Below are 22,383 nucleotides of genomic sequence, written 5' to 3' on the forward strand. Positions count from 1 at the left end.
ATTGGGATGCAGTTCTTAGGATTGTATAGTATTTGAAAGGGGCTCCAAGTCGTGGATTACTGTACAAGCCAAGAGGTGATCTTGAAATAGTTGGATACACTGTTGTAGACTGGGCAGACTCTATATCAGACAGAAGATCCACTATAGGCTATTGCGCCTTTCTTGGAGGAAACCTTGTGACATGGAAGAACGAGAAGCAAACTGTGGTAGCAAGGAGTAGTGTAGAAGCATAATATAGGGCCATGGCACACATTGCATGTGAACTAGTGTGGTTGAAGAATATATTGCAAGAAATCAGGTTCTCAATAAGCAAATCCATGAATCTATACTGTGACAACCAAGCTGCAATTCACATCTCATCCAATCCAATGTTTCACGAAAGAACCAAGCACATAGAGGTAGATTGCCACTTTGTAAGGGGAAAGGTCATTAATGGTGTGATAAGAACAAAGCATGTGAGAACAAGTGATTAATGGGTAGATCTGTTCACAAAAGGGTTAAGTTTTGGAAGAATGAGCTATATATGTAACAAGCTGGGATTATATGATATATACTCTCCAGCTTGAAGGGGAGTGTTAGAGTCGAATAAACATGGGTAATTTAGTCTCTGTATGTCTCTTACATAAACAAGGGCATTTTTGTCTTTGTATGCCTATTTACTAATTCAAAAATGAATGATTGATTGTGTGGGACTTTAGGACTACTCAATTCGACACTGTTCTTCTTCCTCCTCCTCCTCCTTCTACTTCTCTCCTCCCTCTGTCTTCTTTCTTCTCAGTTTAGCTATATACAAACAATTCACTTTGTTTGACAAAAGGGGTTGATCCTATTATTATGATCACCCATTCAGATGAATTCTCATATTGTCTCAATATACACAGGTTTTGACCTGGTAAAAGATTTCACTGATTGGCATATCAAAGACAGTCCAATCTGATACCTAGTGCAGTACCATAATCGAGTTTAAGGGTCAGGTGTAACATTTTAGTTTTGCCCATCTGTCTACAAGGTCGAATGTAATACTGGAATCTGGTCTGGTTCAAGGTTTCAAGAAAACCCACACTACATGTGCTTTGGGTTTTACCATGACAGCTGGGACAAGCCACCCCAACCTTCTTGGCAGCACATCAATGTCAGCCTTGGCTGGATAAATCTTCTTAGATTTATTCAATGGATGTGAATATTCTAAACTAACACAAGTCTCATTAGTGTCCAATTTAAGGGTATTGCACAGAAACACACCAATATAACATGAATCAATTATGCACTCTATTCAATAACACCTTGGTGGCAGTGGGATATGATCATCAACAAGTGAGACAATTGACAAAGTATAGGATGCCAATGCCACTATGGGTAAGGGTGTCAATGGACCGGTTTTGGATTGAATCCCATGTAGTCCAGAATCAATTTGGATGGATTGGACAGACCAACAAGACATAGTGAATTGGATCAATTTGGTCCAATAGCAATGAACTCAGCTTCAGTCGTAGATAATGCAACACACTTCTGCAACCTAGACTGCTAGGCTACAGCTCCCCCTGCAAAGGTAATTAAATAGCCAGAAATAGACTTTATAGAATCGACATCCCCAGCCATGTCTGAATCTGTATAACTGCAAAGAATAGGTTCCCCAATTCCAAAACAGAGTTTTAAACTAGAAGTACCCCAGAGATATTTCAATATTCACTTCACAACAATCCAATGTTCTCTACTTTGATTGGATAGAAAATGACTAACAACACCAACTGCATGAGCTATATCAGGCCTTGTGCAAACCATTGCATACATTAAATTTCCTACTGCAGATGCATAAGGAATACGTTGCATATCTTATTTTTCTTTATCACTAGAATGAGGTTGTCTAGTACTAAGCTTAAAGTGTAAAGCAAGAGGTGTACTTACCATGTTAGCTTTATCCATATGAAACTACTGAAGTATTTTCTTAATATACTTTTTTTGAGATAACCACAATTTCTTGGCCTCTCTGTCACAAGTAATCTGCATGCCAAGTATATGTCTTGCTTGTCCCAAGTCTTTCATTGCAAAAGACATATTAAGATCCTTTTTCAACTTGTCAATTCTAGAACAATTATGACCAACAATCAACATGTCATCAACATAGAGCAATAAAATGATGAAGTCATTATCAGAAAACTTATGCACAAAAACACAATGGTCTGAAATAGTCTTCTTGAATCCCTGTTGGATCATAACAGACTCAAACTTCTTGTATCATTGCCTTGGAGCTTGTTTCAACCCATATGGACTTTTCTTCAATCTGCAGACATAGTCTTCTTTACCCTTCACCATGAAACCTTCTAGTTGCTCCATACAAAATTTCTCCCCCAAATCATCGTGAAGGAAAGTAGTTTTTACATCTATTTGTTCAACCTCTAAATCAAGACTGGCTACCAAACCAAGAACAACTCGGATAGAAGACATTTTGACAACATGCGAGAAAATCTCCTCAAAGTCATTTCTCTTTTTCTGATGGTAGCCTTTGACAATTAATCTAGCTTTGTATCGTGGATTAGAAGTATTCTTCTCAGTCTTTAACCTATAAACCCATCGATTCTGCAAAGCTTTCCTGTCCTTAGGCAACTTGACCAGTTCAAAAGTATGGTTGTCAATCAAATATTTCATCTCATCATTCATAACGACAACCCATTCTTTCTTGTGCTCAGACTCCATAGCTTCTTTGTAGCATTCAGGTTTTCCCCATCAGTGAGAAGCACATATTCATTAAACGAATAGCGAGTAGAGGGAATATGTTGTTTAGAAGACCTTCTAAATGGGGCACCAAGTTCACCAATAGCACCACTGGCAGAAGCATCAAGATCATCAGCAACATCATCATCATTATCCTCAACCAAATCATCATAAATATGATTCTGGCCATCATCACGATTACCAAATTCAGCTACATTGGGCATATATGTCTCAGGAATTGGGTTAAGATCAACCAACCCATCAGTACTCGAAGACTCTAATTTTTCTGCCTTATCAATATCCTCAATTGTCTGATCCACCATAAAAATTACATCACGATTTCTTACAATATTCTTTTCAACTGGATCGTACAATCTATGGCCAAATTCATTACGACCATAGCCAATGAAGATACACTGTCTTGTCTTGACATCTAACTTGGACCTTTCATCTTTTGGCACATGCACAAATGCTTTACAGCCAAAGACACGTAAATGATCATATGACACATCTTTTCCATACTATACATTGTTAGGAACATCAGCTTGCAAAGCAACAACAGAGATAAATTAATAACATGTGCAACAGTATATAAAGCCTCACTTCAAAAAGATCCAAACAACTTTGCTTCTAAAAGCAAACATCTAACCCTCTCCATCAATGTCCTGTTCATCATCTCTGCCAGGCCATTAAACTAAGGAGTCTTAGGGGCGTCTTCTGGTGTCTAATACCCTGCTGCCTGCAGTACTCATCAAACGGTCCACAATATTCGCCACCATTATCAGTGCGAATACATTTCAGTTTCTTCCATGTTTTCGTATCAATAGAAGCCTGAAACTGCTTAAAGACACCAAGTACCTGGTCTTTACTTTTCAAGACATAAACCCAAAGCTTCCTTTAATGATCATCAATAAAAATAACAAAATAAAGTGCACCACCAAATGTTTTTGTATTTATCGGACCACAGAGATTTGAATGCACCAACTCAAGCAACTCTGATTTCCTAGAGGGAGGATAGTTCTTGAAAGAAACTCTATTTTGTTTCCTAGCCAAGTAATGAACACACTTTTCTAACCTTGTACATTTCAAACCTGAAAGTGGATTCTTCCTATCTAAACAATCAAGTCCTCTCTCACTGATGTAGTTAAATCTCTTGTGCCATAACACTGATGGGTTATCACACTCAACTGCATTCACACCATCAATGGAAACTGAAGTCTTGGTCCAGTACAAACCATAATACTTTTTTCCACGTGCCACAACCAAATAACCTTTAGAGAGTTTCTACTATCCATTACCAAAGGTACATCATCATTAAGAACACTAGTAGAAATCAGATGCAAACGAATGACTGGTGCATGCCTGACATTTTTAAAAATCAATTTAGTCTCACTATTTGTTTCTAGACAAATAGTGCCAATGCCAATCACCTTTGACAAACCATTATTATCCATTTTTAAAACCCCATAAGCACATGGGGTATAAAATGTGAAAAAATCATTTCTTGATGTAACATGAAAACAGACACCACTATCAACAACCCAACTTGTCTAATCACAAACAACATTAATCAAATTCTCATAACAGACAATCACAATATCACCTGCTGTGGTGGTGGCAACACGATCATCATTGTCATTATCTTTATTTTACTGCTTACCTTTGTTACCTTTATTGTCCTTATTCAGCTGAAAACAAAATCTTTTGATATGTCCCTTTTTACCACAATAGTTGCATTTAATGTTTTTGTACTTAGACTTTGATTTGCTTATAACCATACTTTTACCTCTGCTACCTTGTCCTCGATCTCTATCATTGCTTATTCCCTTGTTTTCAATAATCAAAACCTCTGACTGAGAAGTGGATGTCTGTTGAGTTCGTCGTCTGACTTTTTCATTCAAAACAACAGTTTTTACATATTCCAAGGTCACTACACCACCAGGAGTAGAACTGGACAAAGTCACATGCAAATTTTCCCAAGAGTCAAGTAGAATATTAAGCAACCAAAGTCCCAAAATTTTACCTTCAAATTTAATACCCATGTCAGACAATTGATCAAAGCACTCCTGAAATTCACTTATGTGATTAGAAATAGGAGTACCTTCCTTGTACTTCAAATTCATAGCCTGTTTCAGCAAAAAAAAATATTGTTCTCAGATTTAGAATCATACAAAGTCTCAAGCTTATCCCATAAGGTTCTGGCATGTGAATCATTAGCAATATGATTCAAAACATTATCATCTACTCATTGTCGAATAAAGCCACAAACCATCTCATGCTCAAAAAGGCCAATCTTCATCAGATTTATTTTCAGGTTTTTGAGTAGCAAAAACTGGTAAATGTAACTTTTTCACAAACAGTAGATCATTCATTTTTCCTCTCCACTTGTGGTAATTGGTGCCATTCAAACTAATCATTCTACTATAATTAGGCTCCATCATTCAATCAAACAAATAACCTTATTCTGATACCAGTTGTTGGGAACACACCAAAAACATCCTGACAACAAATAATGATAAGATGACACTAAAAATAAATAGGCAAGGGAATACACAATTTTTAACATGGAAAATCCTCTCAATGTGAGGAGTAAACACCACGGGACCTAGTCTAGTAAAATCTCCACTATAAAATATAATAAGTACAACAAAGTGTCTCCAAACAAAAGGATTCAGCACAAGCTCCTACTCACAATCAACTAGTGGAAATCACCAAAAGCTGTCCAAATAACCCACAATAGGGTACAAACAACCCAACCAAAAGAGATGAATAAACGAAAATCTGACCATATAGATTAAAGCCCACGATGTCAGAAACAATATACTGAAAAATCATAAAAAACGGAGCACAAATGATTACTTGTTTTGATGAAGACAATGAGCAGAAATCTTCTCTTGTTGAAGATTAAAGACGCGACTGGCGTCGTTGGCTACCGCCTGTGGCGGCTGACGGTGACTGTTGCTGGAGCGATGAAATGGAGGCGGCAATCGATGGTGGAGATGGAGCGGTGGATGGCGTCGTTCTCTGTTCTGTTCGTAGAAAAAGGAAAGGACGATGACAATCCCCTTTCCAAATTTTCTTCCCCCCTTTTTTTTGGTGAATACAGCGATTTCATCGATAGAAAAAGATAATGAGAGTTTTTTTTTTTTTATATTAAAGGGTTGTGGCCCCCACTTAAGGAGGACCCACAACAAATGTCAGAATTGTTGCTGCATTCAATTCAGAGGCAAACTTAGCCTCTTCTCCTCCAGCCTCGATTTACCCCTGAGACACTGTTTTTGGAAGGAACAGATTGCTGGAAGTTGCAACGGAGTAGCACAGTTCTCACTCTATGTCTCGTATGCCCTTGGATTGTGGTATGCATCCTGGCTGGTGAAGCAGGGTATCTCTAATTTCTCAAAAAACAATAAAAGAGTGTTCATGGTCCTGATGGTGTCTGCCAATGGCGCGGCTAAGACGCTCACTCTCGCTCTTGACTTCATCAAGGGTGGTCGTGCCATGAGCTCAGTCATTGACCTCCTAATTCTACACCTGCACCGGACAACCTCAAGGGGAAGTTGAATTCAAGCATGTTGATTTAGCGGATATGTAAGTCTTTTGAGACATTAGCTTACGTGCCCAAGCGGACAAAACACTAGCCCTTGTTGGTCCAAGTGGGTGTGGTAGGAGCTCTTATTGCGCTTTTGTTGCAATCCTCGCAAGGCTAGGAAGTTGACGGAAGAAAGAGATTGGGGGAGAGAGAGGGAGGACTTCAACGGAAGTCTGCTGCCGCTACTATTCTTGTATGTGAGGTCAGGGAGGATGAACGGTGAAGGGTAATATGGGAATTAAAAAATTTTGCAACGGCAATTTTTAAAAGAATGCTAATAGAAGGGGGTCTTTGCCTCACGGTCATAGTGCAGTGGGTCTTTGTCACAGACCCCATAATTATTGATTTTTGGCATTTATTTTATGCACGGGCTTCTGAACTCTTTTCCATAAAAAATGCAAAATGAGAAGCAGCAATTTTATAACATCGCGGGCCATTGTCCGTCACAAAACATTAAACACAGGTTATAGGGGTTAGCATTAGCAAATTGCAAATACAGGGGGCTTTATGGCCCATGGGCTCACCATTTAAATAAGCATCGGGTAACACAAGAGCTGGACTCCCATGATGTCATCCTATCCTACGCACGTGTTAGCACAGACTTGAATTCTTGTCGAAAAACTCAGCCTTTTCACTTCACACGTGCGGTCGATGTAATGGTCCTGTCCTCGGCTCGTCTATAAAAGGGAGATCCAGAGGAGCTGCGAGAGGGCAGGAGAAAGAAAAGCGAAAAGAGGCGGGAAAAGGTTTTCCACAGCCGCTCCCCCTCATCTTCCCTCTTCCTCCTCCTCCTCCCTCCTGTCCTTGTTCAAATGGAAAGCCAAGGGATCTCCTCCGTCGATTGCCATAATCTTCCGGATGAAGAAGCCTTGCCCGTCGGATCACCGGATAATCTAGGGTTTCAAGGAGAAGATCAGATGGATACAGCTGAAGCTGCTGATCCTTCCCCCCTTCCCGAGGCCGTCGTCCTCACCGATGATCTCCGAAACAAGATCATAAGACAGGTGACCCATCGTTTCCCTTCTTTTTTTTTCTTCTTCTACAGAAAATTTTGCTTCTTTATGTAGTTGTTTCTTGCTTTGATTTTTCTTCTTGCATTATTTTCTTTCTAAACGTTTGCTTATATTCTTTGTGGATGCAAGAAACTATAATCTAGGAGCCATGTTGAGTCGTACGCAAAAGTAATGATTTAAAAAAATCTTTTTTTTAAGATGAACTGATTAGGGAAAGTTCAAAGCCAAAGAAATTTAAAAGGTTTAAAAAGGAAGGATTAGATAAATGTTAGAAAAAACTTAAATTTTCAATAGGAAAATAAACCCTTTTCCTAACTTTTCCTGGCGATTGGTTTTAAATTGAAAACAAGATTGACTTGTTTGAAAAATGTATGGGCGTTGTGACATTTGAATCTAGACGCCCAACCCTCTATTCAGAAAACGAATTAAAAGGAGGAATGACATTTTCTTACATTCACTCTTCACTGTTTTGGAAAGCGTTTGTTTTTCATAGCCAGTTTATGTGCAACCAAGACCGGGAAGCAGTAGTTTTCAGGAAATTGTTCTTTTCTTTTTCCTTCATTTTATGTTTAACTAGATGTAAAAAAATTGCAAAACTTATCCTATTTACGTGTTTTGTACTTTGGATCTTCGTTTTTTCTTGGATACTTGTTCTGCTATCCCTTTCTTATGTGGTAGTAGAAACAAACCCTTCTTCATCTTTGAATACTGCATTTTTGAATTGAATATTCTTAAGAAGTCTGATTTCCATGTCTTACAAAATTACCAACATGCAACTGAAGGCGCCATATGTCTCATGAATTGATCTTCTTTTGCTAAGTCTATCGTGTAGGACTAGAAAGAGAAAGTCCATTAAGTTGTACGTGGTTGGTAAAGAGGGGGGAATTAATAATATGGATTATAAAAGAAAGATTCATATTGGAGGATGGGTACAAGGATAAATAAAACAAATCAGAATAAGAAGAGGGAAGAAAGTAGAACAAGACCATACCTTTAAAGAGAGAGAGAGAGATTAGAATTACTTGGAGGCCCCAACTATCATATCTTGTTAGAACGTAACTTTTATTCATCAAATCAGCTCTGATATAGGGATGTAATCTTCTTTTTACAGAAACCAATTTCAACTAGGAAACTTGCTGGTAAAAAAATCAACTAGGAAACTGATAAAGATACTGCTTCAAAATTCTTTAAAGCTAAGTCAAAAACATGGGGACACTCTGTAAGGATTTAGACTCCTAAGTAACTCTATAAGCCTCTACAAATCCTAATACAACTAAACAAACAGGTAACAACTCTAAAGTTGACACTAAAAGAAAACAAAAAAAAAACTTAAATACCATCCTCCTATATGGGCACTCACTAAAATGGCCATTTCTTACTCTTTCCCCCAAAATATATTAGGTTTGCAAGATATTAGTCTTTCTAGATTTTTTTTAATGAAAAAGGGTAAAATATGATTGTATTACTTTGTCAAGATATGTAAAAACGTCCTTTGTCCAAAGAGTTTCTGTACATATTAACAATAAGCCACCAAAACAGTCAACACTCAAAAAAGAGGAGCTACATTCTCCTCTAAACGCTCTACGAGTGGAAATCCAGGTTCTAAGACGCTCAATAGAAGATTAATCTCAGTCTCCACAGGATATGAGTGGAAATCCAGCATTTTGCTTTTCTTGTTCATCTCATTGATATGGCATTCCAAGAATAAGGTATGGTCGTATGGACTGAAGCTGGGGGGCACCATTGACGCATGATGGCCTACAAGACATGATGCTAGGTTCTACATGAGAACCTGCAATGAAGAAATAGGTGGCTTGATGTCTCAGTTTCCTGTTCACATGGTGGGCAAAGGGTGTGCCGATCCCATTGCCCTCCTGGTGGGCTTTTTCATGGGCTAGGTAGCCCAAAGGGCTTTCCTGGCCGGACCCGACAATAATACATATAATAAAAATCATCATCATCACCATCTATGCCTTATCCCAACCATATGGGGTCTGGCTACATGAATCCTGTCTTGCCAAATTATTCTATTTAAATCTATATTCACAGTTGGTGCTATTCTATGTATGTGGCCAAACCATCTTAGTCCATTCTCTCAGATTTTATCACTTGTTGGAGGTACTCCTAGGTTCCCTAATCCTATCCTTTTTAGTTTTTTCACTCATTCATCATAGCATTTGTATTTCTGCCATATTCATTTTTTGGGCATGTTTCTTGGCTAGCCAACACTCTTCTCCATACAGCATAGCTGGCCTCACAATTGTTTTGTAGAATTTTTCCTTTTAATCTAAGTGGTGTTTGCCTATCACATAAAAGTCCAAATGCACCCCACCATTTTGCCCTTGCTCTAGTTCATTGGGTCACATCCTCCTCAATTTCTCCCTTACGAATTATTGAACCAAGGTACCAGAAAGTCATGTTGAGTTGTCTCTTGGTCTCCAATCCTAAGTGTATCTTGATTTACATTCCTATTATTACTAAATTTACATGTCATATATTCTATTTTAGTCCATATTTTAAAACCTCTTGTTTCTAAGGCATTTGCCCATAAACTTGATTTTGCATTTAATCCTTCACTAGTTTTATCAATTAAGACAATGTATCCGCAAACACCATGCACTATGGAACTTTTTCCTGGATATGTTTAGTTAATTCATCTAGGACCAATGCAATTAGATAAGGGCTAAGTGCTGAGCCTTGGTGATGACCCATGCTAAGTAACTGTAAAATTTGAAGTTTCTCCCACTGGTGTTCTAACATTGCTTGTTGCCCCCTCGTACATGTCCTTAATTAAGTCTATATACCTATTTTGAACCCCTTTCTTTTCCAAGACCCACCATATTATTTCTTTATGAGCTCTATCATATGCCTTTTCTGGATCAATTTACACCATATGTAGATCTTTCTTCTTCTTTTGGATAAGTTAAAATGTGTTTAACAAGATTTGAACGCATGACCTCTTGTTTTCATATTTGTCAATTGCCTCAAAAGAAATCTCTGAAACACTTGTTCAATTGCATACAATAAAAAATATATGAATAATATAGAATGAATATATATTGATATATAATATGTTAGTTTATTAAATTACAACGTAAATAGGACTCTAAGACTCTTTATGTCCAAACTGGGCTTCAAGCTTGGGCTCAAGATCTATGGCCTGGATATTTTCTGTTGACAAAGAGGCAAAGCCTGGCCTGGCCCAAAAAACATGTCTACCTCCTGCCCAGATTCTCCTTAGTCAATGGCTCAATGCATAATCAACATTATAGTCAGACTGACCTGTCTTCATAGTTACTGTTTCTGTATCAGCAAGATGTTATTCCATTATGTAAGCATCTTTATTGAAAGTTCCAAAGCAGTTATGATAGATTTAATTTATAGGATTGATCTTGTGCAGGTTGAATATTACTTTAGTGACGAAAATCTACCTACAGATAAGTTCCTGATGAGCCATGTTAAGAAAGACAAGGAAGGGTTTGGTAAGTGCTGATCATCCTTCCTACTTTGGGTTCTTTGCTTGGTTGGATTCTTTATCTATTACCCTGAAGCTTTTGTATCTTTAACTAATCAGAACTCTTATTAATTTAAGAATCTCGTGGATGTAAGATGATGATACTGCAATAATTGGATGCACGATAATGGGTATGGCGTTTTCTTTGCTGTAGTTGGGGGCTTGAATCTTTGTTTCTGCTGGGATGATAGGGGATTGTGGGTGTGATGTCTGGTTTTTGATTGTAGTCTTTGGTAATTAGTATGCTTCTGTTGTGTTTCCTCTATCAGGTAACTTCTGGTCACCTTTCTTGTTTATTTCTTTTTCTTTTAGTGCCCAAAAAGTACTGCAATAAAACCCTTTCCAAAACATCAAATGAGAGCTAACCAAACATCTTGTACTCCCTCAAACATGCACATGCACCAAGAGAATACAAACACTATTCCAGGGGCTATGGCCCCACTACAAATCTTGCCTATTAACATTCTTCCTAACTAGTAAATCTTCCAGGCATTTTCTGGTCTATGGACCCAATTGAATCAGGAGTTTTTTTTTTTTTTTTTTTTTGGATAAAAAACTTCCATGATCCTGGTTCCCTATTCCCATCCACTTAATGATGACTTGTGAAACTTGTACCACTTGGAGTAACCAGCTGCAGTCCATAGACTCCATACACTAGGAAGAAAAGTTCAGACCGAATGGAATTTCAATGCTTAATGAGATCTGAAAAGACTATTAAAATGTCTTTTTTGGTGACTGCTCAGATTTGTAAAACTGCAACTGTCAGGATACCTGTTGTATTGTGTGTGATGAGGATGATGCAACATACAATTATTCTCTGATAATAGCATATGGAGAAAGCACCTTCAATTCCTGCATAGGGGTCTTAGAATAGCTGCTCTCATATATCTTCACTGATTTTTTTCCTTCTTAGTTGTGAAAAGGGTCTACTTGCTATTCATCAAAAAAGGCCTACTTGCTTGTGCAGTATGTATAATAAGGAAGGCTATCTTCTAAGTTCTAGCCCATTGTTGAAATGTTGTCTCAATCAGCGTTTTAAAAGGTGTGGGAGGCGTATGCCCGGAGGCATGCCTCCAAGCTTGGTACCCCCAAAACATCCTGAGGTGTATGCTAGAGGCATTGACACCTCTGAGGCGTACACCTCATACTTTTTTCGTGAGGTGTTCTAGAGGCATATGCCTCCGCTTCCACAAGAACCCCCTTTCAACTAATACTATGCATCTTCATTCTTCTTAATATTAGAAGATTTTTATTAAAAATAAAGAACAATGGGATCATCCTTCCTCTTCCTCCTTATCCTCCTCCTTAAGGAGGCTTACACCTCTTTTGTTTTGAACCATGCCTCATGCCTCTAGGTAGTGGAATGTCTTGTCTCACATCTCTGCATTCTAAAACATTGGTCTCAATAGATTCTATATGTGTGAACAATTATTTAACCATCTTGGTCTTTGAACATTGATTTCTAAATAAAAACGAATCTGGTCCAATTATATATATGATTTTTCCAAACCCTGGAAGTTTTTGTAATGGCATATTGGCATTCTAGGAACTTGGTGTTTGGATTGTCTTAACCCAGTATCATGTACAATTATCTCTCCAAGTCTGTAGAGACTTGACTATATTTTTACAATTTTAATCTTTAGGAACTTACATTTTATTGTTCAGATTTTTGCTAGAAAATTTTTCTTATTGTTTTGATTTTTTTTATTAGTTGCCTGCTTTCTGAAATTTCATTTTCACATCAGAATGTCTAATATGCATAAAGGCATTGCTTTTTTACCTCGAGTCATTATCATCGTAGATGACCATGAGGAGGCTGTGTGGCAGATCCTGTGTACGATGTTTGCCCAGCTTACTGCTGCAGGTAGCTCGTATGACAGGATATGACGTTTACCTTACTCATCTGAGTGTCATCCTCCCAAGTTATTATGCATATTGTAGCAGTATATTGATACTTGTAAGTTCTGGATATGGACTATGCTTTTGTTGTTGATCCAAGTCTGCCTAGGCAAGAATAGAAATGAAGAAGATGATGAGTTTAAGCAGGTACTTATGATGGGTTGCCCTTACTAGATGTTTCTCCTGGTGCAGCAAAATTTTGTTGTGCTGAGCTTCTAGGGATGGAACCTGGATGACTATGCAACCATCTGCTGACTGATTCTTTCTCTATTTATTTAATTTCTTTTCATAGTTATAAAATGTTTTCTGTTTGCCTTTTTTTATTCATTACTATGCTGATTTATTTGTTTTTTGTCTATTACCTAGTTTCATATGAGAATTATTACTTATTGGTAGGGATGGCAATTTTCCATGTAGAACTGGGGCATCGCCTTGCCCCACCCCAAATTGGGGGTAAGTTTTCCCCGATTTTAAATGGGGACAGGGAAAATATTTTTGCCCCAAATCAGGGATGGGGTGGGGATGGAGTTTGCGTATAATTCTCTGAATCTGCCCTAAATCCAATGGTAAATTAGTAAAATGCCCCTAGATTTAATTATAATTTCTAAAATACCCTTGAGTTTCCCCTATGTTCTTAAAACCCTACAATCCCAGATTCCATTTCTAAAGTACCCCAAATTATCATAATCTAATCCCAAATTCTCATAATCCTATTTCTTAAATACCCCCAAATTAGATGTGTTTGGTGGATGCCTGACGGGGAGTGGGTGCCTTGCCTTGAACCTGCCCTGTTGCCATTCCTATTTATTAGTTTCCACTTTCTAGGTTTTAATGTTTATAGATAAGAAAATACTTTCAGCACGATACTTTCTAGGTTTTAATCTCTTTTACATTCATATTTATTTTTAGTGAAAATCCATAAACCTCACTTCGGTTTCTAGAAAATGCTTATGAGTTAGTGGATGTTCTTGCAGTTCAATGTTAAATATCTCTTATAAGTGTGTAGTGATCTTCCTCGCTCTCTCTCTCATTTGCACACAGTGCACACATGAAGAATGGAGTATGCCATGTTTCTTCATGGTAAATGTCCTATCTTTTTGGTGTAATCATCACATTATATCCTTTTTAGATGAACTAAGGAGGGTAATGAGTTCTGTCATTTCCATCTTCCAAGGTTCTTTTGCTTGCAGGTAGTGCATCCATGACAATGTTTTTGTAGCCAATGAGCTTATTGATTCAAGGTCACATAAACTAGGATTTTCTAGATTACATGTTGAGCGGATTGCACTTTGGCCAGAAGTGGAGGAATTGAATGAAAGTTTGTGTTACTGCTCCTAGTTTTTCAATCCTTGTCAATGGGGCAGTCAAAGACAGGTTCAAAAGTTAGAGGGGGCTTGAGTAAAATGGCAGAGCAAGTCTTGGAGCTAGGACTGATTGAAGGTTTTGAGGTTTGTCCTGGTGGTTCAAAGATCACTTAGCTGCAGTTTGCTGATGACACTCTTTTTTTGTTAGACTTCTTCAGACCAAGTTCTTAATCTTTGGTTCTTCCTTTGCTGGTTTGAAGTGGTTTCATGTTTGAAAGTCAATTTCTCTAAAAGTGAGATGCTACCAGTTGGGAATTCAAGCAGTATCTGGATTCTTGGAGACTCCAAAAGGGGAAAGCTGGTTTTAGTAGAGAATGTTCTGGCCAGTCTTTCTGATTATTTCATGTCTCTTTAATTCCATCTGAGGTGGCATCGAAAATAGGAAAAAAGATGAGGGATTTTCTGTGGCTAGGGTGTAAGGATTCCTCTAAATACCATTTGGTGAACTGGGATTATCCGTAGTAAACCTATCTCTCAAGGATGGCTGGGGATTAGAAAGGTGAAAAATAAACCCAAGGAATTATGGAGAGTTTTAATTGCTGAAAAATATGGCTTCAATGATAATGGGTGGGACATAGATGGCTTGCTTCTGCCTTATGGGTGTAGCCTCTGGAAAGGCATCTACAGAGCTTACTTTCACTTCACCAAGGGCTTTTCTTATAAAGTTGTGAATGGTAGAAGACTGAGGTATTGTTTGGACCCCTGTTGCGGTGATACTGCTCTAAAATCAAGGTTTCCTTCTTTGTTTGCTGTAGCTGAGGATATTCAGATTTCTGTTGCTGATTGCCTTGCCACAGGAGGGTAATATAGTTTAGTCTGGTCCCCTGTTTTCAGAAGGAATTTTAATGACTGGGAGCTGGACCAGGTGGTAGAACTCCTTTCTTTGCTTCAGAATCAGCACCCATAACTGCAATCTGAGGATTCTAGATGCTGGAAACGGGCAAATTCTGGTAGCTTTTCACTCAAATCTTTCTATCTGGGGCTACTTGGAGATGTCCCCTAGCCTTTCCCATTCTCAAGGCCATTTGGTAAGTTGTAGCTCCCCTGAAAGTCAAGTTCTTGTGGGTGGTTGCAGAGGAGAAGTGCCTCACCAAGGAGATGTTAGTGAGGAAAGGTTTCACCTTGCCAGACTTGCTTTGTCCTTTGTGCAATTTGCATTCTGAGTCTTCAAATTACCTGTTCATTCACTGTAATTTCACACTAGTGTTGTGGCAGCATTTTCTCAGAGTAGTTAATCTGAGCTGGTGCTGGCTGGAGTCAGTCTCTTCCTTGTTATCTGGGTGTAGAGTCCCATGCATGTCCAAAGAAGGAAAGCAAGTGTGTTCTATTATTCCCTCTGCAGTTTTGTGGGTGATCTGGTTGGAAAGGAACAGTAGGGTCTTTGAGCAAAAAGCTAAGACTCAGGCTGGGGTAATTAATTTCACAGTGGGAGCTTTGTAGCTGGTTATCCATGTCTGATGTTTTTAGAGATGCTTTTTGTTCTGCTTCTTTTTTTGATGGTGGATTTCTTTGGGGGGTTGTAATTCTGATATTTTTTGTACAGAACCTTATACTGTTGATATTAATAGAATACTTTACCTCTTAAAAAATGAAACACACAGTTTCTTCAGTTCTTGAGAATTTTGAAGATTGGTTGAAACAGAGGAGGGGCAATTCTATGTGTATCCACTTGTAATCTGCAATGGTATACCGTATGTTGTTCTGTGCTTGTGCTGTTGCCAATTCTCATAGCATGCTCCCTGTTCCCCTTGAAATTTGCATCTGCATGTGTGTAGGCACTGTTGTCTATTTAGTCATAATTATTTGTTATTACAGGTGAAGAGTTTCACCAGGTTGATTAGTTGGAGTTGATGTACATCATAGGTGGCATGCTCACTTTAATAAGAATTTTGGTTGAGTTTGATTGATGGTGTAAAATTTCACTTGTATGTCCTAGTTTGTATAAGTATGCAATGCAGCATTTACAGATCATGTTAACTTTTCATTCTTCATCCATTTTATGAGAACCTGCCAAAAATCTTAGCAGGCTTCTTAGAAATTCTACACAACTATATTGGGTTTTGTCCTCATAAAATAAGCTGCTTAACTGCCCAAATATCCTAATGATTCAGTTGCAGTTAAATTGGGCTATCCAATGTATTATTTAATTGTTAGCATCTGTATTTCTATTAGACAATTGTCTTATCAGCTGCATCTTCCATTTCACCATTACAGATCATGTTTCTTCATGTTTTGAGTCATGGGATATAAGTGCCCGAGTTGTTCTGTGATGTTCTGTTAGAAGTTTTCTAGATAATCTTTGTTGAAGTGATCCTACAATTGCGTGGTATTTTGCTTCTTGCAGTTCCTATTGCTGTTATTGCATCTTTTAGGAAAATGAAAAAACTGGTTCGTGACAATTCTTTGATAGTGGCTGCACTCAAGGAATCGACTCAGCTTGTAATTTTTCCCTTCCTCTCCTCTCTCTATTTCTCTGATTTGTAACTGTTCATTTATTAGTTGAGATGAGAAGATTAGTGTACATCTTAGTGCCAAGCACTCCAAGAGCATTCTTAGGTTTCATCAGACACCCTACCCATAAGCAATCTTCCTCCATGTTGAATGCTAGATAATATTTTTTAAGAGGCAGTTTAGATTTTGCAACAGCTTTTGAGTTACCTTTCACAAATCACAACTTGCTGACCTGCTGTGCTGTGCCCAAAAAAGAAGATATACGACCTCTATGGAGGTTCAGGCATATACGCTCAATACCCAAAAAAACCTGACTTGTTTCTTTCTTTTGGGAGAATCTTATAAAGTGTCTGGTTCTGTTCCTCACACCAATCTCGCAGCATGTTTCAGCTGAACATCGGGAACATCTCCCATACTTGTATGTTACCAGTGATTTAAAAGGTGTGCCTAGGCACACAGGCGAGGTGCATTTTTAGGGGCTTGTTTGGGCTTCCTCAAGGGGCGTGGCACAAAGGCAGCTCGTAGAATCAGGAATGTAACATGTTTTACATCACATTGGCTACTTGAAGTAATGTGATTGAGGAAAAAAGTGATTGTGGGTTTTACATGCTTGGAAATGTTTCATATGTCTGATTTTATTTTTAAATTCTCATTTCAATATGCTTTACATGTTATGTTTACGTATTCTATTTTTACATAATAGGTTTTTTACTTTTTAAAACATTTATTTTAAAATTTAAGTTTATATGTCGTATTAATATTATGTTTGTATTTTTTATTTTTTGCATATTTTTTTGAATTATTTGTTTTTTTAATTTTCTGACATTTTTTTTTAATTTTTGTGCATGCTTCAAAAAGGCATATGCCTTGGGCACAAATTGACCTCTGCGCCTTTTTTGTGCCTTTCACTTTTAAAACACTGGTTATTATTTATGGGATATGTTCCCAAATCCCAAATACACGGTGGGATGTGGTTGAGGAGCAAATCCCAGTTTTCTTATAAAACCTTGTATTTTATTTTATTTATTTTTGTGTTTCCTTTGTATTTCTCTTTCATGTGCATAAACACACAAATTTCTTGTACCTTCAAATGCAGGTTGTGAGTTCAGACGGAAAGAAGGTGAAGCGGATTCATCCACTGCCAGTAACTGAGGTCAAGGATGCTGAGGTATTTATTTCAGTCAACCTGAATTTTTAGAAACTTGCTTGTTGGATAGTTTGTTTCTAGCATCTAATTTGTGAACTCTAGCAATTCACTGTTTTGGTAGAGAATTTGCCAAAGAGTTACACTACTGAGAACATTCAGAGGATATTTGGCGGTGCTGGAAAGTATGCATTTATCATGATGTCAAATCCTTAATTTATGCTTTATGGTTAAAACATTTTGACATTTTACCATGCTTTATGAGTTTTCAGTATAAAGAATATTTATATCCGTGATCCACATGCCATGGAAGGGCCCAAAAAAGTCAGCATGGCTGAGAAGTTGATAAGTGGTAAGGTAAGGATATAGATTTGGTACATGCCTGAGCGCTTATTCTTGAAAATTTTCTTGCTTGCATTTTCTTTTTATCTTATTAAGCTTTCTATATTTTTATTTAGTGAAAAGAGCATCTCATTGGGTGTTCAAAAATGAAATGGAATAAAAAAATAAAAGATTAAAAAAAAAGGAGAGTTTCTAGACTGCAGTGTTTTAGTGTGTGTGTGTGTAGAGAGTGAGAGAGAGGAGAGGAGGGCTATTGTTCTTTTATTGGGGCGAATACTGAAACTACCATTTTTATGGTGCAGGGCCATGTTTGAAGAGTAAAAGCAATTTTGATAACCTATCACATGGGTATTGGTGCCTGATATGTTGGATATCCTGTTTTTAATTCACTTTTTTTTTAATTTTAATAGGTGTTTGAGGGTCCACAGACTTTTAGAGCTTTGAATTTTTTAAAAAGCTTTTATATTGGTGTATCCAAGCATATCTTTATGCACCAATATGGATATGATATGCCTCATACGATACAGGGTGTATCGTATCAATATTTTAATCCTTGGATGTAGTCAAGGCTTCTAGCTAATACCTGTATTATTTTTTTATGGTATACTGTATACATAGGTGTTTTAACCTAGGCAAATCATTTCATTGGTATCGAAAATTACATATGTTTATTGAGAATTAAATAGTGAGCTACTAAAATGTTACACAAACTTCAAACTTTGTAAAAGCTTTCTCACTTGTTATGAAAATGGATTCTTGTTTTTTCACTTTTTAATTGGTGCAATCATTCTTAATTGAGATGATAAGTAAGGAGATTTATGTTGATGACATAATCCCTAGGAATAGAAGAACCATCTAAACAATGTCTGTGATGTTAAAATACAAGTAGCTGAATGGTTGTAGCGCTTGCTCCATTTCTGCTATATGCTCTTCTACATCTGTTGTTTTATCTTCTTTTTGATAGTAAAATAAAAATTTATCAAGAGATAGAAGAGGTTGCAAGAAATGTGACAAGAAGTCACCCAAGAGAATAAATAAACAACCCTTTACACATAAACCAAAAGAACCTCTCCAATGAACATAATCCCCAAACCAGAAGAAAGATTGAATACATCTGACTAGACCTAGACAAGACAAACAGCACCTCAAAACCCAAAGCCTAAAACTTCAACACTAAACTCTTTCACTTAATCAAACTAACGTAAACCTCACCAACCTCCCAAGCAATTGATAAAGTCTCACAATAGATGAACATTGGACTCCAAATTAACACCACACAAAACTTGGCTCAATTGCTCATCTTCTTCCATGGCTTGAATAAGAATCTCTTTACTTTTTTCTAATAACTTTATTTGTTTTTTTTCACCTTTTTGTTAGGCCCAACCCCAAATAAACCCCCTTTCAACATGGCAAAAACTTTTGAAACCCGAATAACAGGATTTTTTTTAACTTATGAAGCATCTTATTGTGTTAGGAATCTTTTGTAAACCCTTCAGGTCCGTAGAACCAACGCCAATCTTCTCTAACTCCAAGACTACATTCTTCTCATATTTCGTATTTTCAACCACCTCATCACCCTTTTTGTCAACATTCTCAACGACTCCAGATGATTGCAGTCTATCTTGAACCATCTCTACCCCTGAATTAAAACCACCTGCATCATGATCCAATATTATTTTTCTCCTGACTCTTCTCCAACTCTTTAAACACCTCCATTGCGAACTTTGTGTGCCCAAAAGAAATTGTCCCAATGTTTTACTTTTCTCCACTTTTGTTATCACAACTTCCTCAATATCAATCTGGCTTGCAATTGAGTGTGTTTTGTAAATAACCACTTCTTCTGAATGATCACCTCCTCCTTAGAATCTACCTCGTCTTATCCCTCACCATTTAAAGGTTTATTTCTGTATTTTTTTTTCCACTTGTAAACTTTTACATTTGCAACATCTCTGTTGCTAAACTCATCCTTCGTGACCACCTCTTCTCCCACAATTTCTTCAAGCTTCCTTTTTTCTTCTGTCCTCAAGACTCCAACATTGCTATTTTCCCCAATTTTTTCCATTGTAGTCACATCTGCCCCTTGCTGGACCAATCCCTTCTCATAATCTCATTACCACCCTTACTCCCCTTTCTCTCCCCAAAACTTCTTGAATCCCACTATCAAAGCTCCCTGAGATCCATCCCCTAACCTCCTCATCACCTTCTCTCCTCTCCTCAAATGGATCTTCTTGAATCCCACAGCCTGATAAATTCTTCTCGAGCAATACCCTGCCATTTGATTTTTAAAGTAGATTTATACATGTCCTTGAGCATATATCCAATTGAAAGAAGTTTGTAATACCTAGTATCGATTGAATTTCTGATTTCTTGCATCTTGCTGTGCAAATTAATTTGTCTTTTCATTCTTTTTTATAGATATATGCGCTTGTGGAGTATGAGACAGTGGAGGCAGCTGAGAAAGCTGTGAGTGCCAATCTCTTCCCTCATTTGCTTGTGCTTTTATATTGTAATTTGTATTATCTAGATGTTTAACTCTAATAGCAGACAACCTTGTGCTTTTGGTTATTTGTCAGGTGGCAACCCTAAATGATGAGAATAATTGGAGAAGTGGAATGCGGGTTAAACTTCTCAAGCGAATGGTAAAACTAACAAGAGTAGCTTTTCTTCTTTCTTCATGACAATTTGAGGTTTCAGCCCTACTCGACAATTTTTTTATTCAGGGTAAGTTTGGGCTGTCAAAGAAAAGTGTTAAAGCAGCTGTCTCTGAGAAGAATAACAATGTACCAGCATCTGAAGCTGCTGGTGATGAGAACCCTAAAACTGATCACCTTGAGGAGACACATGAACCAGAGGTAAACTTCCTCTGATTTTTACCAGTTACAGGTTATTTGCTCTCAAAGTTCGATTTCATCGTCCCTTAGTTTATCTCCTCTTGATTGGCTGTTGGTTTTAAGTGGTGACCAATCCATGCAATAATTTTAGGGAGAATGGCGGTTCAGCCCAGGGTCAATTTTTAGGCCCAAAGTACAATTGGGGTGGGTGCCAGCTCGGGATTGATGCCAATTCACGGGCGGGCATTGGTGTGTAGAGTGGGGGTTTTTGACATTTTGAATGCTTATAGCTCTGCAGTGGAAATCAGAAATCTGCATTGGGCCTGTCCTCCAATAATTTTATCATAAGAAATTACGTTGTGAAATCAGTTTCTCTAGAAAGTGGCTGTGGAACATAAGAATAATGCCAAAATTGGAAACATTGGGACTAACATATAAACAACCATTTAGAAATTAGAACGAGATCTGTTTTTCGATGTCTGCATCTTCATGCTTAGACAAGGGGCAAAAGGGAAAAAAACTTGTAATTAGAAAAGGCCAAGTGCTTGGTATTTTCTTCACAAGCAAAATTTTTTGTCATTATTTTTTAGCATATGCTATATTTTCAAGTATTTTCATGATATTGGTATCGTGAAAGTTGGTTCAAGTATTGTTGTATTTTCAATAGAAGATTGTTTGGTTCAAGTCTAATAGAAGTTATTGAATAATACCCAAGCCATTTACAGTTCATTTTTATTAATAAATTATTTTATTTTGCATTTTTTTTTACTTTAATTTGTTAATGATATATAGTATCTTAATTCAATCTAATCTGACACTCCAAAATGGAAAATGAGTAAAAATAAGGAACACTAATCTGGAAGAATAACATGATCTGAATGGTGAACCTGTGTGCACATTTTTTTTTTCTGCTGAATTGTTTTTAATAGCAGTATGCGGGGGGGCACTCACCAACTGAGAAGACTGGACGAAGAGGTCGAAACCGCGGTCGATTTAGAGGTCACAAACATCATAGCACTAATGGATTGGGTACTTAAAATTTTTCTATTTTTTTTGGCTTTGGCATGTTTAGCTTTTTGATGTTGGGATTAGTTGCATATCATGATAAAAAGGGTCTTGTTCAAAGTCATATTCTGAACACCTAGATCCGTTTTTCCAGGGCATGGAACCATGCACTCTGGTGCTGGTATTAAATGTTCGAATCCACCTCGTTTTCCAAGAATGCCTGATGGAACAAGGGGTTTCACAATGGGACGAGGTCGGCCACCCGTCTCCACTCAAAATTAGCACATGATTTGGCGATGTTCCCTTCCGGAAACTTTAGATCACTCCAATGGTATTCCACTTCTAGGTTGGAGTGATGTGTGAAAGGTGTGTAGGGGTTGCAATCAATAACCTCACAAATTAAACTTGGTTTTTGTACAAATGGGGCTCCATGCAAATGCAATCATCCTACAGACTACAGTTACACAATTGAATTTTCTTCCTGTTCTATAAGCTTCAAATGAGTTTGGTTTAACGATA

At 37.5% G+C, this 22,383-nt stretch overlaps 1 protein-coding gene across 3 annotated transcripts; it reads left to right on the plus strand.

Moving 5' to 3' along the window:
* The first annotated feature begins 6,867 nt into the window (after positions 1–6,867).
* Positions 6,868–22,332, plus strand: LARP6A (RNA-binding protein). Of its 3 annotated transcripts, none has more exons than XM_088980625.1 (11): positions 6,868–7,305; positions 10,715–10,796; positions 16,436–16,530; positions 17,639–17,710; positions 17,792–17,871; positions 17,959–18,043; positions 20,444–20,491; positions 20,602–20,667; positions 20,749–20,880; positions 21,792–21,888; positions 22,019–22,332. In XM_088980625.1, the coding sequence occupies exons 1-11, from the start codon at positions 7,114–7,116 to the stop codon at positions 22,144–22,146; spliced, it is 1,077 nt and encodes a 358-aa protein (XP_088836751.1). In that variant the 5' UTR covers positions 6,868–7,113; the 3' UTR covers positions 22,147–22,332. The 3 variants fall into 3 exon arrangements, with proteins under 3 accessions (XP_088836751.1, XP_088836750.1, XP_088836752.1); XM_088980624.1 differs by having other exon boundaries at positions 7,008–7,305; positions 21,789–21,888; XM_088980626.1 differs by lacking the exon at positions 21,792–21,888 and having other exon boundaries at positions 7,008–7,305.
* Positions 22,333–22,383: the final 51 nt, after the last annotated feature.

This window comes from Nelumbo lutea, chromosome 3, assembly GCF_056320005.1.
Source record: "Nelumbo lutea isolate HS-2025 chromosome 3, American lotus-T2T, whole genome shotgun sequence".
Taxonomy (NCBI): domain Eukaryota; kingdom Viridiplantae; phylum Streptophyta; class Magnoliopsida; order Proteales; family Nelumbonaceae; genus Nelumbo; species Nelumbo lutea.